The sequence below is a fragment of the Cebus imitator genome, unplaced genomic scaffold (assembly GCF_001604975.1).
Source record: "Cebus imitator isolate Cc_AM_T3 unplaced genomic scaffold, Cebus_imitator-1.0 Scaffold18, whole genome shotgun sequence".
NCBI lineage: Eukaryota > Metazoa > Chordata > Mammalia > Primates > Cebidae > Cebus > Cebus imitator.
Genome location: NW_016107333.1, coordinates 7,633,838 through 7,652,859, shown reverse-complemented (window position 1 = coordinate 7,652,859; position 19,022 = coordinate 7,633,838). Strand labels below are relative to the sequence as shown.

The 19,022-nt window shown below is 40.5% G+C and overlaps 1 protein-coding gene and 1 long non-coding RNA gene across 3 annotated transcripts in view; both read left to right on the top strand.

The window, feature by feature from the left end:
- LOC119466682 overlaps positions 1 to 6,214 on the top strand; it is an 86,769-nt gene extending 80,555 nt beyond the window's left edge. Inside the window, exon 3 of the long non-coding RNA XR_005197602.1 lies at positions 6,080 to 6,214. This is a non-coding gene — a long non-coding RNA (uncharacterized LOC119466682). The remainder of the gene's footprint in view (positions 1 to 6,079) is intronic.
- A 3,142-nt stretch (positions 6,215 to 9,356) lies between these two features.
- The window catches only part of LOC108292925 (agouti signaling protein), a 108,385-nt gene continuing 98,719 nt past the window's right edge, over positions 9,357 to 19,022 (top strand). The window contains exon 1 of one of the 2 annotated variants that reach the window (XM_017514078.2): positions 9,357 to 9,482. In XM_017514078.2, coding sequence (XP_017369567.1) covers positions 9,466 to 9,482 — 17 coding nt within the window. In that variant the 5' untranslated portion in view covers positions 9,357 to 9,465. The remainder of the gene's footprint in view (positions 9,483 to 19,022) is intronic. The other variant, XR_005197592.1, reaches the window with a different exon arrangement.

Below are 19,022 nucleotides of genomic sequence, written 5' to 3'. Positions count from 1 at the left end.
TGATGTACACAGACAGCACAAGACTATTATCCCTGAGAGAAGTAAAACAAATAAGGTGAACATTATGATTGCTCTTTTCTTCTCCCTAGAGGTAATTTCCAGTTACAGAACAGAGATAGGGGCCAAATGGAATTTAGCAATCTCACCAAGGTGAGGACACAGAGATTGGAACTCAAAGTTATGGGGGTTTGTGGGGTAGGGTATGATAGAAAAGGGGTCCATTCAGAGAAGGTACAACAGAAATATGCATAGTGTTCCCCTTAATTCTTTGACCAACTACTAAGCTGCACATGCATTGATAAGATTTCATGAGACCAAGCAAAGAGCAGCTACTAAGAAACAAACAACTATCAGAGATTACGTTGTGCAGGGAGATGCTTCATTTCCCACAATCCAGAGTGAAAGGACATTGTTAAACACCCTGAGCATTCAGTAGAGACCCTAGAAAGATCTTGCCTTATAAATTGTACTAGTATGAAGATTGTTCTAGAGTCTCTCTATCAAAATGTAAAAACATGACTCAAAGGGATTAAATTGATCCCCAAGTAAATTACCTGATTAAAAAAATAATGACTTGCTTAAACAAAACTGAACTCTTTATTAAGGAAGACAGCAAAATCCAGACACTCAACAACATGGCATCCATAATGCCCAACATACAATAAAAAGTTACTAGATAGGAAACAAAGCAGGAAAATGTAACCCATAACTAGGAGAAAAACTTAGAAATAGGTCCATGATTTCCAAGATGATAGAATGAATAGACAAGGGCTTTAAACAAGCTTTTATAAATATGTTCAAGGACTTAAAGGAAGACATGAATATAATGAAAGAGATTTAAATTCAATAATTGAAAAACACAATATTTGAGGACATCCAATTCCAGGAAGATGCAGTAGATAAACACCTTTTTCTATTTCTCCCACTAAGTAAATCAAAAAACACTGGATTGTACACGTAAAACGGTTACAAGAAGGCTCTTAAAGATTGAGAGAAAAAACAGATTCATTAGGGACCTCAGGACCTGAGGAAGAACACTGATAAATTCCTTGGGTTTTCTTTTTGCTTATATATCCCAATTACCATAAACGGATGATGGTGAATGGCTGTAAAGGGAGGTATAGTTTCCACACTTCACTAGAACTGACAGAATGATAACATCAGTAGACTGTGGTAAGTTGTGGATACATAATAAAATACCTAGAGTAGCCACTAAAAGCTTTTCCCCAAGATAAGGAACAAGGCAAGAATGTCTCTCTCACCATTTTTACTCAACATTGTACTAGAAGTTCTAGCCAGTATAGTAAGATAAGAAAAGGAAATAAAGGTATAAAGCTTAGAAAGGAAGAAATAAAACTGTTTCTATTTGCGGTTGCCATGATTGTCCACATATAAAATCCCAAGGATTCCACAAAAATTCATTCATTCATTCATTCATTCATTTATAGAGACAGGTTCTCACTCTGTTGCCTGGGCTGGAATGCAGTGGCACAATCACAGCTCACTGCAGCCTCCAGCTTCTGGATTCAAGCAATCCCCTTGCCTCAGCCTTCCAAACAGTGGGACTGCAGGTGAATGCCACTATACCTGGCTAAGTTTTTTATTTTTTGTAACAGATGGGATCTTGCTTGCTTTGTTGCCCAGGCTGATTATCAAACCCCCAGTTTCAAGCAGCCCTCCCACCTTGGCCTCCCAAAGTGCTGGGATTATAGCAATGAGCTCCTGCACCTGGCCAAAAATCATAAAACTATTAAGTTTAGCAAGGTTGCAGGATACAAGACATACAAAAATCAGTCACATTTCTATGTATAGGCATGGAACACATGGACACCAACATTAAAAATATTATTACAATGCCATTTATAAATCCCTAAAATAAAAAAATAAGGAATTCCTTAGATGTAAATCTAGCAAACCATGTCCAGGACTTCTGTGCTAAAAACTATAAACACTGATGAAAGAAATCAAAGATCAAAATAAATGGAGAGACATAATGTGTTCTTGGATTATGAGGTTGAGCATAGTAAAGATACCAACAATTGGACCAGGCATGGTGGCTTATGCCTGTAATCCCAACAGTTTGGGAGGCTGAGGCGGGAGGATCACCTGAGGCCAGGAGTTCAAGAACAGCCTGGGCAATGTAGCGAGATCTTTTCTCTATTAAAAAAAAAAAAAATAGAGGCTGGACACAGTGGCTCACACCTGTAATCCCAGCACTTTGGGAGGCCAAGGTGGGCAGATCACCTGAGGTCAGTAGTTCGAGACCAGCCTGGCCAACATGGAGAAATCCCATCTCTTAAAAAAAAAAAAAAATTAGAAAAATGAAAAAATTTAAAAGATGTCAGTTCTCCTCAAATGAATGTGCAGTTTACTTCAATTCCTATCAAACTATCCTGAGGGTTGGTTTTTTTTTTTTTAGAGATTGACAAGCTTATTCTAAAATTTACATAGAATAGAAAGGCAAAGGAAACTAGAATAGCTAAAACAATTTAGAAGAAAGAATAAAGGAATCAGTCTACCCAATTTCTACACTTATTATCTAGCTAAAGTAATTCAAACTGTGATAATCAAATTTCTGAAAAGCAAAAATAAGAAAATCTTGAGACATATATACAGGAAAATGATTACAAGAATTACTACAGATTTCTCATCATAAACAATATAAGCCATAAAATAATTGAATGACATTTTAAGTGCAGGAAGAAAAAAGTAAACCAAGAATTCTATGTAGAATGAAAATATTCTTCAAGGCTGGGTATGGTGGCTCACGCTGATAATCCCAGCACTTCGAGAGCCAAGATGGGAAGATGGCTTGAGGCCAAGAGTTCAAAACCAGCCTGAGCAACATAGCAAGACCTCCATCTCTACATCTCTACAAAACAAAACAAAACAAAAAAATGTGGTGATGCGCACCTGTAGTCCCAGCTATTCTGGAGGCCAAGTTGGGAGGATCACTTGAGCCCAGTAGGTTGTTAAGGCTTCGGTGAGCCACGTTTGTGCCACTGCACTCTAGCATGGGTGACAGAGGAAGACCTGTCTCAAATACTAAAAAAAAACTTCAAAATTAAGGTGAAATAAAGACACTTGCAGACAAAAGCTGAGATATTTTGTTGCCAATAGACTTGCAGTAGAAGAAATATTAAAGGAGGCTGGGCACGGTGGCTCATGCCTGTAATCCAAGCACTTTGGGAGGCTAAGGCAGAAGGGTTGCTTGAGTCCAGGAGTTTGAGACCAGCCTGGGTAATATAGTGAGACCTCATCTCTACAAAAAATTCACCAGGCATGGTGATACAGGCCTGTAGTCCTAGCTACTCAAGAGGCTGAGGTGGGAAGATAGCTTGAACCTGGGAGATAGAGGTTGCAGTGAGCCAAGATCACACCATTGCACTCCAGCTTGGTGACAGAGCAAAACCTTGAATCAAAAAAGGAAAAAAGAAATATTAGAGGAAGTTATTCAAGTGGAATGAAAATGATAACCAGATGATACTAGATGAGAACTTGGAACTATAATATGAATTAACAGCATCAGAAATGGTAAACATGTTTATAAATATAAACATTTTCTCTCCTAGCTTAATTTCTTTAAAAATAATTGACTAGGGGGAAAATGTACTGTGGGATTTGTAACTTATATAAAGTAAAAGATATGACAAAAATACAAAAAGCAGGAGGAGGGAATGGAATATTCTGTTGTAAGGTTCTTAAATTATACATAAAGTGGTAAAGAAATATTTGAGGCTGGGCATGGTGGCTCATACCTGTAATCCCAGCACTTTGGGAGGCCAAGGAGAGAAGATTGCATTAGCCCAGGGGTTCCAGGTTGCAGTGAGCTATGATGACACCATTGTACTCCAGCCTGGACAACAGAGTGAGACTCTGTCTCAAAAAAAAAATTTTTTTTAAAGATTGAAAGTCTAGCAATAAGCCATAGATCCATGGTCAATTGATTTTTGGCAAGAGCACTAGGACTATTGAATGGGGAAAGAATAGTCTCTTCAGCAAATGGTACTGGGCAACTGGGCATCCACATGCAAAAGAATGAAATTGGACCCCTACCTCACACCATAAACAAAAATTGACTCAAATTGGATCAAAGACCTAAATGTTAAAGTTAAAACTATAAAACTCGGCCGGGCGTGGTGGCTCAAGCCTGTAATCCCAGCACTTTGGGAGGCCGAGGCGGGTGGATCACGAGGTCAAGGATCGAGACCATCCTGGTCAACATGGTGAAACCCCGTCTCTACTAAAAATACAATAAATTAGCTGGGTGGCGCGTGCCTGTAATCCCAGCTACTCAGGAGGCTGAGGCAGGAGAATTGCCTGAACCCAGGAGATGGAGGTTGCGGTGAGCCGAGATCGTACCATTGCACTCCAGCCTGGGTAACAAGAGCGAAACTCCATCTCAAAAAAAAAAAAAAAAACTGTAAAACTCATGGAAGAAAACAAATGAAAATCTGCATGATCTTACATTAGACACTGGTTTCTTATATATGACTCCAAAAGCAGAAGCTATCAAAGAAAAACAGGTAAACTGGACTTCATCAAAATTTAAAACTTTTTATGCTTCAAATGATATTATCAGAAAGTGAAAAGACAGTCCACAGAATGGGAGATAATATTTATAAATCATATATCTGATAAAAGTTTAGTATCCAGAATACATAAAGAACTCCTACAACTCAACAATAAAGAGGCAAATGTTTCAATTTTTTGGATTGGACAGAGGATTCAAATAGACATTTCTCCCAATAAGGAATACAAATGAGCAATAAGCTCATGAAAAGATGCTCAACATCATTGGTCTTTAGGGAAGTGCAAATCCAAACCACAATGAAATACAACTTCACATCCACTAGGATGGCTATAAAATAATAATAATAAAGGATACTAACAAGTGTTGACAAGGATGTGGATAAAGTGGAATATGTATACATTGCTGGTGAAAATGTAAAAGTGTGCAGCTACTGTGGCAATTCCTAAGAAAGATTAAACATAGAAATACCTGATGACTCAGTAATTCCACTCCTAAGTATATATCCATATTCACAGCCATATTATGTGTAATAGTTAAAATGGGAACAACCTAAATGTCCATCAGTGATGAATGGATAAGTAAAATGTGGTGCATTCATACAATGGAATATTATTTAGCCATTAAAACAAATGAAGTATTGTAGCTGGGCATGGTGGCTCATACCTGTAATCCCAGCACTTTCGAAGGCTGAGGCCGGTGGATCATTGGAGGTCAGGAGTTTCAGACCAGCCTGGCCAACATGCTGAAACCTGTCTCTAATAAAAATACAAAAATAAGGTCAGGTGTAGTGGCTCACACCCGTAATCCCAGCACTTTGGGAGGCCAAAGCGGGCAGATCACCTGAGGTCAGGAGTTCGAGACCAGCCTGGCCAACATAATGAAACCCCGTCTTTACCAAAAATACAAAAATTAGCCAGGTATGGTGGCAGGTAACTGTAATCCCAGCTACTCAGGAGGCTGAGGCAGGAGAATCACTTGAACCTGGGAGGTGGAGGTTTCAGTGAACCGAGATTGTGCCATTGCACTCCAGCCTGGGGAACAAGAGTTAACTGTTAACTGATATGGAGTGATTTCCATGAGTGAAAAAAGCAAAGTGCAAAAGAGTGTCTATAGTATGTGTCATAACCCAAATTTTGTCCCTCCTGACAAAATGTATATATTGAAGTCCTAGGCCAGGCGTGGTGGCTCATGCCTGTAATCCAAGCACTTTGGAGGCCAAGGCAGGCGGATCACCTGAGGTTGGGAGTTCAAGACCAGCCTGACCAACATGGTGAAACCCCGTATTTAAAAAAATATATATATACACACACACACACACACACACATATATATATATAAATATAAATATATTGAAGTCCTAATACCCAGTACCTCAGAATGTGACTCTACTTGGTGTTACAGGGCTTACCGAGGTGATTAAATTAAAATGAGGCCATTAGGATGGGTCCTAATTCAATCTGACTGGTGTTCTTATAAGAAGAAAAAATTTGTTTTTGTTTTGTTGTTTGTTTTGTTTTTAACCTTTTTCTTACTCTGTATTTCTAGCCAAAGAAGAGGAAATTTGAACACACAGAGAGATATCAAGAGCATGTGCACAGAGGAAGGGCTGTGTGAAGACACAGTGAGAAGGCAATCATCTCTAAGCCAAAGAGAGGCCTCAGAAGAAACCAAACCTGTCAACAACTTAATCTTGAACTTCCAGCTGCCAGAATGTGAGACAATAAATTTATGTTATTTAACCAACTCAGTTTGTAGTATTTTGCTATGGCAGCTCTAGGAAACTAATATAGTATTATCATTTTATATAATAAAGTCTCTATTAAAAATACAAAAATTATCTGGGCATGGTGGCGTGTGCCTGTAATCCCAGCTACTTGGGAGGCTGAAACATGTAATAAAATATACATATACCTGCTTATTTGTGCAAAAGGAAGGCAGGAAGTATAAACCAGATATTAATAAAATTCTTTACCTACAGTGGGTAGATGGAAAGAATGGAGGATGGAATAGGGTAGCAGAGATGGAGGAGGGGAATGATTCTTCCCAGATTATACTTTGTTGTTTGACTCTTAGAATAAGAGAATAATTAGGCTGGGCACAGTGGCTTACGCCTGTAATCCCAACACTTTGAGAGACTGAGGTAGGTGGATCACTGGAGGCCATGAGTTCGAGACCAGCCTGGCCAACATGGTGAAAACCCCTCTCTACTAAAAAATTAGCTGGGTGTGGTGGCACACGCCTGTAATCCCAGCTACTTGGGAGGCTAAGGCAGGAGGATCACTTGAACCCAGAAGGTGGAGGTTGCAGTGAGCCGAGATTGTGCCACTGCACTCCAGCATGGGCAACAGAGGGAGACTCAGTCTCAAAAAAAAAAGAGAATAAGTATACCAAATAATACCTTGGTATTATTTGACATACACAAAAATAAAGAATTTTTTAAAAAATCAGTGAGGTTGTGAGGTGAATTCAACATGAAATAAAAAGGGAAGAAATGAACCTAACTTTATTACAAATGAATAATATTATAACACTGACGTGGATGGAAAAGAAGTAACAGAAGAAACTTTGGAAAACAGTATTTTGACTATACACTAGAAGGTTAAAGATAAAAAATTGTACACAAATACTGTACTCTAATTAGCAAATTTATTCCTTACATTGGTACAGGCTAGCATTCTTAAATTACTTTTATGCATATACTAAGATTGAACAAATAACTAAATATATTCAATAATGAGAATCAGGTTTATCATGTAGGAGAAAGAAGTTATAAATAAGGCTGGACGCGGTGACTCACCCCTATAATCCCAGCACTTTGGGAGGCCAAGGTGGGTGGATCATGAGGTCAGAAGTTCTAGACCAGCCTGACCAACATAGTGAAACCCCATCTCTACTAAAAATACAAAAAATTAGCTGGGCGTGGTGGCAGCCGCCTGTAATCCCAGCTAATCAGGAGGCTGAGGCAGGAGAATCACTTGAACCCAGGAGGTGGAGGTTGCAGTGAGCCATTGCATTCCAGCCTGGACGACAGTGCAAGACTCCTTCTCAAAAAAAAAAAAAAAAAAAGCTATAAATAAAGAAAAGGGTTAGGCCAGAATGAGTTCTGTGGGGTTGGATTGGAACTGGAGGTATCGGTATGATGTCATGTTTTTAACATATATGTAAATGGATAGATACAGAAAATAAATATAGCTGTGTATGTAGATGTGTTTTACTACACAGAGATATATATGCACATACATACCCTGATATCAGGGTGTCATTGCTTTCAGTCATTTCAGAAGATTGAAGAGTGTGTGAGTGTGTGTGTGTGTGTGTGTGTGTGTGTGTTGTGTATAGTTTAAAAAACTACCAGAAAAGGTACCTCTATTGCTTGATGATTTCATAGTTCACAGAATGTATTATTCCATTTTTATGACATCCTCAAAAAGATAAAACTAAAAAAAAAAAAAACTTTTTGTGGGGATGGAACTGTTCTATATCCTATTTGTGGTGGTGGTGATGTGAATCTAAACATGTATTAAAATTAACTGTATACTGTAAAATTCCATTTTACTATATGTTCAGTTTTTTAAATTATTATTATTTTTCGAGATGGAGTCTTGCTCTATCGCCCAGGCTGGAGTGCAGTGGCATGATCTCAGCTCACTGCAACCTGTCTCCCAGGTTTGAGCAATTTTCATGCCTCAGCCTCCTGAGTAGCTGGGATTACAGGCATGCACCACCATCCCCAGCTAATTTTTCTATTTTTGTAGAGATGGGGTTTCACCATGTTGGCCAGGCTAGTCTTAAATTCCTGACCTCAAGTGATTTGCCCACCTTGGCCTCCCAAAGTGCTGGGATCACAGGCATGAGCCACTGTGCCCAGCCTAAAAAATTATTCATAGAACCAGGACTCCTTAGATAAATGGTAAATTCAGTGAACTAATTGAACATCCCAAGTCCAAAATCCAAAATGCTCCAATGAGCTTTTCCTTTGAGCCTCATGTCAGCACTCAGAAAGCATCAGCTTTTGGAACATTTCAGATTTTCAGATTAGTGATTCTCAACGTGTATTAATCACTTGATCTTCCTAGTCCTTTTATAAACAAGCCAAATGTTCCATATAGGATGTCTCTGAATTTCACCGAAAAACTGGGTTGCCAATGTTAATGGAAATGTGAAAAATGAATGGGACTGTCCAACATATAGAAGTATAAAATAGCCTGCTAAAATGGAAAGAGCACTGGGTAAGACATCAAAAGACATCCAAATATACTTCACAGTTCTGCCAATAACTAATCACTTAATTGCTTTAGGCTAAATTTGTTTTTGGTGTAAAATGAGTGTTATATACTATATTATCTCCAATAACTCTTTTTTTTTTTTTTTTTTTAACAGAGCCTCTCCCTGTCACCGAGGCTGGAATGTAGTGGCATGATCATGGCTCACTGCAGCTTTGACCTCCTGGGCTCAAGTAATCCTCCCCACCTCAGCTTCCAAAGTAGCTGGGACCGCAAGCATATGTCACTATGCCTGGATAATTTATTTATTAATTGTAGAGTCAGGTCTTACTATGTTGCCCAGGCTGGTCTCAAAGTCATGGCCTCAAGTAATTCTCCCATCTTGGCCTCCCAAAGTGCTGACATTATAGGCATGAGTCACTGAGCCCTACCAGAACTCTTCTAATAATAAAATTCTATGAGGTGGAAATGGAGATAAAATTGGAAATGTTTTGCCTAGCGAAAGTCCCCATGCCCAATGTGGTTATATGTGCTCAAGGATAGACAATAAAAAGTATTTAGTATGTTTATATATCTCATTTATCCATAGAGAGCGAACAAAGCCTCCCTGGCTTCAGGAGTATCTCCTCTGATATGTGGAAAGCTCCTGGAGCGATGAAGAAAATGACACCAGAAGCTCTAGAACACTAAGGAAAACTTTCAAATCCAATGGGATGGCTATACAGGTCAGTAAAAGAAAGACAAAAGTGCAGAGGAAAACAGTTCTTTTGTGTGTATCACATTCTGTGCTAATTACTTTATATAACTATCTCATTTACTCTTTGCTTATGATGTAGGTTTACTGTCTCCATTTTAAAAACACTTTTTGCATCAATGAGAAACTGAGGCTCTTAGAGTTTAAGTGATTTGGAAGTCTGCACTGTCCATATTCCATCCCATCTCTGTCCAGAGAGTCAGATTCTTCCATGAAACATTTCTACCTCTTCTGTAGAACCTTCTCTGACCATCCTGGCCCACAATGATTTCTTCTTCTGAGTTTCTCTAGTGCTATTACCTGTACCACCAATTTTATACCTGTAACACTTTGCAATGTTGGTTATATTTGACTTATTTATCAATCAGTAAGCATTTATTGAACAGCCACCGTGGACCTCCCTAGGCAGTGGGGATACACAGGTGAATAAGACATAGCTCTGCACTCAGAAGTTAAAATCTAATGGAGAAAATAGCCTCATTGGTAGTAAACACCCTGGGCCAGGTGCAGTGGCTCACCCCTGTAATCCCAGCACTTTGGGAGGCTGAGGCGGGTAGATCACCTGAGGTCAGGAGTTCAAGAACAGCCTGGCCAATATGGCGAAACCCCATTTCTACTAAAAATACAAAAATTAGCCAGATGTGGTGGCAGGCACCTGCAATCCCAGCTAAGTGAGAGGCTGAGGTATGAGAATCGCTTGAACCTGGGAGACTGAGGTTGCAGTGAGCCAAGATCGCACCATTGTACTCCAGCCTGGGCGACAAGAGCGAAACTCTGTCTCAAAAAACAAAACAAACAAACAAACAAACAAACAAAAACAGTTTATAAACACCCCAGTCCTTTCTAAGAGTACATCACTTTCTCTACTTGTCTCTCCCCCAGTTTGGAACACTTACATTTCAGCTCAGGGAGAGAAAAAAATCATACAAATAAGCCTGAAAGTAGCAAAACCAAGCCTTAAGGGAATAGGGAAAGGAGAATTTTAACTAATGAACTACAGCAGCCAATATTTCATAAGCCCCAAGGATAAAACACTGCAGAAGTAACAATTGACTTAAAACCTAAATTCTCCTAGGCCAGGCATGGTGGCTCACGCCTGTAATCTCAGCACTTTGGGAAGCTGAGTTGGGAGGATCACCCGAGGTCAGGAGTTCGAGACCAGCCTGACCAACATGGAGAAACCCGGTGTCTACTAAAAATACAAAATCAGCAGGGCATGATGGCGGACGCCTGTAATCGCAGCTACTCGGGAGGCTGAGGCAGGAGAATCACTTGAATCTGGGAGGAGGAGGTTGCAGTGAGCCAAGGTCAAGCCATTGTACTCCAGCCTGGACAACAAGAGCAAAACTCCATCTCAAAAATAAATAAATAAATAAATAAATAATCCTAAGGGATAGTGCTCTTCCCAGGCAGAGGAGGTTTCTGCCAAACTGTCAGCCCTGTGGCAATATGCAATGGTGGATAGAGCCCGGCATGGTTGGGGGACAGAGGCAGGAAGAGGATTATTTGAGGCCAGAAGTTCAAAGGCCAGTCTGGGCAACGTAGTGAGACATCATCTCTATTTAAAAAATGAAGAGAAAAAGAAAACAATGGCTGGTGGCACACTGTTATCTTAACCCACTCCATGGAAAATCAGGGAGGAAGAGTCTCATTTTCTGGTAACTAGACATGGCTTTATGAATAAGACTATCTATTCCAGCCCCTGTTCTAGCCAGTTATCCTACCAACAACACATTCCTAAGCTAGTCTTCCGATGCAACGATAACTTTCTAATAGGTAATGAAAGTCCATAGATAAAAGTTATATAAACAAAGTTTGGTATATAGAAAAGATACTGCTCAGCTTTGGTTTCTTCTGAGTTCTTTTGGTCAGTCTAGATCTTGCTTATCAACAATTTTAAGTTCCATTTTTTCCTTCAGTTTCATGTCCTTCGATACTGAATCAATTCCATTTGATGTAATGAGCAACTTAAATACACAAAGCAATAGGTATTTAAGAGAATAAACATGAATAAGAGAGGATTCCTGCTTCGAAAGTTGATAGTCATGTAAATTATTATCCAGAATACAGATCTGGAAATGTCATGTTCTTGTGACAACTACTTATGCTCTTAAGAACCATATATAAAAGCCGTATATATATATACTCTAGATAGTCACAGGGATTGGTGTTTCTCTTCCTCAAATCCTAGGTTGTTGTAATAAGACTAAGTGATTCTCTGATTCAAGAATGCTTGCAATGTTCATTTCTGGGACAAGCCTCTCAGTAGGAATGATCAAAACTCCTTATTAACATAGCACAGCCCAGAACCTTGGAGATGGCAATGATTTTAATCTTACAGTATGGGGTGGAATAAGCTAAGCCATATATATATAGCCATCTCCAAGGATCTGGGCTGTGCTATGTTAATAAGGAGTTTTGATCATTCCTACTGAGAGGCTTGTCCCAGAAATGAACATTGCAAGCATTCTTGAATCAGAGAATCACTTAGTCTTATTACAACAACCTAGGATTTGAGGAAGAGAAACACCAATCCCTGTGACTATCTAGAGTATCCACCCCACATCCTTTCTAGACTTGCCCCTGAGTAATATAGTCTTCAACCCAAGCCTCATCCTGTCTACTAAGCAAGAGGTAAGGCAGGTAAATAGATTTCCTCTAAAATGTAGAGGATAGAGTTAAGGGAACCGAAATGAATTGAGCATCTACCATGTACTATGTATATCATAGCATGTTTAAAGCTCACATTAGCACTGTAGAATAAGTCTCATTGCCTGCATTTTACATCTTAGGAAAGTGAGACCAAAGAGGTTAAATAATTTGTCTGAGGTCACAGCTAGTAAGTGGCAAAGCCATAATTCAGGCTTGGAGAATAGTAGCAGAGTTCTAGTTCAGAAAATCTGTTGGATTCTGGCTCTGCAAGGGCTTTAACATGGTTAAGAGACATTTAAGATTATCAGACTGCTTCAAAGCCATGGCCATTAGGCCCCCACACAGCAAGCTCTACTCCAGGGAACTTCAGACTCTGCTTGAAATTCAGTTGCATCAAACGCCTTTAGTCTCGACAGTTTAATTTTTGCACCTTAATTTCAGGCTGCTTCCTGATGAGAAATGTGATAGCTCAGTTGCCATAAGCAAAAGAACTCATACCAAGGAAACCCTTGCTGAGTTGGCAGCACCCTGGGAGGTAGGAATCCTTGAGGTAGAGAAGTCCATGGAGCAGGAAAATATAGAGGCCCCTTAGCCATGAAAGCACTGAAGATCTGGGAGGCCAGACAGAGTGATCAGAGGGATGGCCCCACAGCTGGAGGTCATCAACAGCCCAGAGTTGCATAAAAAGCAATGTGAAGGCAGGGAATAGCTTTTGTCAGGCTGCCAAAGTCACTGAACCAAAGCCGGGATCCTGAGTTCACCGATCCTTCCAACTCAGTAATATCTACAGGTAAGTCCAAAGGGGAATTGCTTCAGGAATCTGACAGTTTAACTCTGCTGTGCTGTTACAAGGATGTCATCACCAAAGCTGGAAAGAAAATGGGCCACTGATCATGACATGATTTAATAATGAGGCCAGCTCTCATTTTTCTATTGGGAACTTGGCAAGAATTCTCTAGACAGTAGACAATTCTCAAATCACTTATATATGACTTTGGAATTTGGGGTAGCTTTGACAGCAGTAGGATTATGTTTAACTTGGATTGAAAACTGACATAATTAGCAGTCTTTGAGAATCCACTGATTGACGGATGAGGCACAAAGGAGAACCAATCGGTCACTTAGATATTGCCATCAATGATACACAGAGGGGGAAATGAGTCATAAATAAATAATTCTGGTGGTAGTCTTAAGTTGGTTCTTTGTAGTATTTGGTCATAGCACTAAACTAGGCTGGGGAAAAAGATTCATGGGCCAGAATTCTGAAATCTTTGCCTTAGCTATATACCTGTTCAGAGAGAATTTCTTTTCAACCTGTCTTTTCCTTGGCCTCTAAAGTTCTTCTCAGAAAAAAAAGTCAATCCCCTGCTCGAGACTAGGGCCAAGTATGTAAGGTTTGTCAGTTTCATCTCTGTCCACAGGCCTAGTCACTTTAAGCTGGCCTGTCCTAAGACTGGGAGTCTACTGATGATGGTTTCATCTTTCTCTTTGAAGGGTCCTGAATTTCCTAAACTGCCTTTGAGAGACTCAGATATTTTATTTTGTAAACAGCAGTGAAAAACGTTATGTATCCATTGCTAATGTTATCTGTACAAAATCAAGAAGAGATATTAGAATGGATACAAACCTAGAATGCCTTTTGGATATGGCCGGTGAGGAGTGTTCCTTGATAGTTTGTTTTCAGTTCAGTGTAAGACACATCTGAAGCACATCACTTACTGTAAATGACCTTTAAGAGGGGAAGATACTTTGGAGTTGTTCTATCACTTGAAAATGGGGCAGGACCGTTACAAGAGTAAATATAATTATTTATCAAAATACAGATCTCCAAGTCCAAAAGGAGAGAAATAACTATTATTCATATAGTTCGGTCCTTAGAACCAGTTCTCTGCTGGGGTATGGCATTTCCACTTCTTGCTTAGACTTCAGGCTGAGCCTATTATTGGTTGGAGGTGGGAGATGAGGGAGTGTATTACAGAAAATCCATCTTCCCCTCAGACTCCCAGGGTCCTATTCAGATCAACTTTTTCTAAGTTCCCAATATTTATTGAGCATATTTATGTGTGCCATTCTACTCTAGTTGCTAAAGGGGATACAAAGGAGAAATTTTACACAAGGTTGTAGAGCATTTACACAAACTTGTAAAGGAGGTGAAGTTGGCCAGTTTAGTTTTTTCAGTTTACTTGTGGAACTCAGCCTGCTTTCAGCCCTTCTGTCTCCAAAAGCTTAGGATTTGTACTGCTGGTGGTATGTGAGATGACTTCAAGTTAAATAGAAGATGATTTTAGGTGGTAGATGGAAAGCATAAAATATCACATTATGAAGAAGTAATTCCCTTTTTCATTTGCTTTCAAGCCTGCATTCATCTAGAAGAAAGTCTCATTTGGGGTTAATATGTCATTGACATATTCCAAAACTTATTCCTTTTTAACATATTCCTTTTTAATCAAGAAAATAGACCTCAGGCCTGGAGTTTTCTTCTGGTAACAGTAGTTATTTAGATTTACTGACACTGTTTTATTAATTTTTTTTTAGGATTATATTCTCTTTGTGACAAATGACACTAACATGTTATAAATTTTCCAATTTACACAAATATATTTCAGTTTTGGAAAAGTTAGTTGATTTAAAGAAAAATATTGAGTAAATAATAATATAGGTGGCTTGGGGATATGCAAACCCTAGAGAAGTCACACCGATGAACAGTCTGAGAAACTCAAGGGAGCATGTGAATAGGTACACAATAACATGTATAACACAGGGAAACTCTGAAATGCTAAGGGAAGAAGTACATTCAGAGTGGGCGAGACCAATTGAAGGAAGTGGGGACTGTATTTATCTCTGCCCTGCATTCTACCCCTCTGTCTGTATTACAGGCTTCCTTGTAGGGCCAGGTCAGCCTTCATGTCTCTCACCAACCCCAGTCACTCAGAAAGTAGCAAGTATTCTTGCTGCCTTATTTCTGTCTCTGGAAAGGATGCCTGTCTTCCCAGCTGGCAGTCCTTCCTCAGCTCAGTCTAGTGGACTGCTGCCTGTGGGACACACTGAGGCAGGCAGGCTGCACCTGCTTCTTGCAGCGCCCCTTGCAGAGCTTTTGTCAGGCCTGCCACTGTCCTGCAATAGCATTTCTAACCCAGCACCACGGACCAGCTATGCTTTTCACCAAGAGCCTAGGCAAGAGTTTCAAGTCCTCTTAGGAGTCATTCCGTGTCGTGCTAACCTGGGGCTTCAAGCCTACTCCTGGGAATCACTATCCTCCATGACACTGTATCAGGGTCCCACCTCCTGCCTGTCCGATGGATCGGATTTCTTGCAGTATTGCCATTATCCCAGTCACACCTGGTTTTACCAGGTATTTTATAGAACCTCTCAGATGAGAATTAAGATAATGAGTATGAAAGCAGCTGAGAATCTAACTCCAAAGCTCCAGAAAAATATGTAAGATTATATCACCAAACCTTTCCTAGCCCACTCCAGAGTTTAGTCCTTGGAACTCAGCCCTTATCTCTGTTTCCATTTTCCCTGGGTGATCTCATCTGTTCCCCTGGTTTTAATTACTACATATATGATAACACTCCTATCTGTGTGTCTAGTTTAGACCTCTCTCCAGAACTTTAGATTTTTATTTTGACAGATTCCTAGATATCTGTATTTCGGTGTATTCTACAGATACTTCAGAGTAAACAGAACTCACCCCCTTCCTCACTAAGACTTGCTCTTCCTTCAGAATTCTGTATCTCATCAGGGTTACCGATGAGTCTCTAAAGAGCTCCAGCTGGAAGCTCATCCCATACAGTCTTCTCTCCATACCAAGTACAGAGCCAAGCAGTACAGACTTGGGGATGTGTTTCAAAGCAAGATTTGGGGCATCCCAATCCTGAGCAACCCCAGTCCTGCAGGCAACTTCTGCCCAGCTTCCTTTCCTCTTTTTTTTCAGGGAATGTCTTTGTCTGAGTCCACCTTTGACTCAGGCTCCCATTGAATTGGTAAGGGAGGGACTGGAATGGGGCCTAAGTGCAAGGCTAATTTTTTGTACTTTTAATAGAGACGGGGTTTCACCATGGTGGTCAGGCTGGTCTCAAACTCCTGACCTCGTAATCCACTCGCCTTGTCCTCCTAAAACTCTTGGATTACAGGCATGAGCCACCGCGCCCAGCCCAGTTTTGTATTTTTAATAGAGACGGGATTTCTCCATTTTGGTCAGACTGGTCTCGAACTCCTGAACTCATGTGATTCACCCACCTTGGCCTCCCAAAGTGCTGTGATTACAGGTGTGAGCCACCATACCTGGCCTCATTCTTTCTTTTTTAAGAGATAGCATCTTACTCTTTTGCCAAGGCTGGAGTGCAGTGGTGCGATCATAGCTCACTCCTGGGCTCAAGCGCTCCTCCTGCCTCAATCTCCTGAGATTATAGACTTGAGCCACCACACCCAGCTCAATTTCTTTTCATTGTTTCTTTCTTTTTCTTTTTTCTTTCTTTCTTTTTTTTTTCCTGAGATGAAAGCCTGATCTGCAGAACAAAAAGCCCTGGTTACCCTTTTGGGGTTGAGAGTGTGGAGGAAGATAGGAATGGTCCATTCTTTTGTGAAAAACAGAAATGTCAGACACTACAGAAAATCAAATAGTCAATTCCTCAAGCAAGTTACCCTGCCAACACTGAAGTGGTACTTATCTCACACCTTGTTCCCAGAGCTTGGGGCCTGCCTCAGATTGGTGATGCATCAGATTGGAAGTAAGCAGCAAACTTAGGATCCCCCATGCTTTAAAACATTTTTAAAAATTTATGGATACATAATAGTTGTACATTTTTAGGCTACATGTGATATTTTGATACATACATAAAATATATAATCATCAACTCAGGGTAATTAGGATATTCATCACCTCAAGCATTTATCATTGTGTTAGGAATACTCCAATTCTACTCTTTTATTTTGAAATGTGTAATAAATTATTATTAACTATAGTTGCCCTTTTGTGCTACCCAACACTAGATCTTATTCGTTGTATCTAACTGTATTTTTATACCCATTAGCCAGCCCCTCTCTTTACCCCTGCCTCCCCACTACCCTTCTCAGCCTCTGATAATCATTATCGTACTCTTTGTCTTCATGAGTTCAATTTTTATCTTATTTTTAATTTTTTTTTTTTTTTGAGACATGGTCTTGCTATATTGCCCCAGCTAGAGTGCAGTGATGGAGTCATGGCTTACTGCAGCCTCAAACTTCTGGGTTCAAGTAATCCTCCTGCCTCAGCTTCTCAAAGCGCTGGGATTATAAGCATGAGCCACCTCACCCAGCCCTCCATATTGTTGTTGTTGTTTTTTAGCTCCCACATGTGAGTGAGAACATGCTATATTTATCTTCTTCTTTTTTTTTTTTAATCTTTTTCCTGACAGCAGTAACTTAATAAAGTCCTCAATCTTTTTTTTTTCTTTCAAGATGGAGTCTCGTTCTGTTGCCCAGGCTGGAGTACAGTGGCCTGATCTTGGCTCACTGCAGCCTTCACCTGCCGAGTTCAAGTGATTCTCCTGCCTCAGCCTCCTGATAGCTGGGATTATAGGCACGTGCCACCGCGCCCAGCTAATTTTTGTATTTTTAGTAGAGATGGGGTTTCAACGTTTTGGCCAGGCTGGTCTTGAACTCCTGACCTTGTGATCCACCCGCCTCGGCCTCCCAAAGTGCTTGGATTACATGTGTGAGCCACCGTGCCCGGCCTGCAATATTTATCTTCTATGTATGGCTTATTTCCCTTAACACAGTATACTCCAGTTCTATCCATGTTGTTACAAATGACAGGATTTTATTCTTTTTTTTTTTTTTTAAGACCGAGTCTCACTCTGTCACCCAGGCTGGAGTGCAATGGCGCGATCTCGGCTCACTGCAACTTCCGCCTCCCAGGTTCAAGTGATTCTCCCGCCTCAGCCTCCTGTGTAGCTGGGATTATAGGCACGTGCCACCGCGCCCAGCTAATTTTTGTATTTTTAGTAGAGATGGGGTTTCAACGTTTTGGCCAGGCTGGTCTTGAACTCCTGACCTTGTGATCCACCCGCCTCGGCCTCCCAAAGTGCTGGGATTACAGGTGTGAGCCACCGTGCCCGGCCTGCAATATTTATCTTCTATGTATGGCTTATTTCCCTTAACACAGTATACTCCAGTTCTATCCATGTTGTTACAAAAGACAGGATTTTATTCTTTTTGTGGCTGAATAATATTCCATGGTGTGTATGTACCACATTTTCTTTATCCATTCATCCACTGTTGGAAACTTAGTTTGATTCCGTATCTTGGCTATTGTGGGATGCAATAACCATGGGAGTGTGGGTATCTCTTCTAAATATGGATTTCCTTTCTTTTGGTTATGTATTCAGCGGTGGGTTTGCTGGATCATATAGTGGTTCTGTTTTTAGTATTTTGAGGAAGGAGCCGCCATCTTCTGCCTAGAGTTCCAAAATAGCTAGGGAGAGTGGGGATGGTGCTGGCTGGTTCCAGTTTCCTGGGGCTGGCCTAGTTTAGGGCTTCCATTCCTAGATCTCAGGAGAAGTGTAAGAACCCGTGAGAGAATTACCCCTGGACCCTATCTAACCCTTGTATAATGAACTGGGTGATGGAATAATAGAAGAGAAGAGCCAGGCACAGTGGCTCATGCCTGTAATCCGAGCACTTTAGGAGACGAGGTAGGTGGATCACCTGAGGTTGGGAGTTCAAGACCAGCCTGACCAATGTGGAGAAACCCTGTCTCTACTAAAAATACAGAATTAGCCGGGCATGGTGGCACATGCCTGTAATCCCAGCTACTTGTGAGGCTGAGGCAGGAGAGTCACTTGAACTCAGGAAGCGGAGGTTGTGGTGAGCCGAG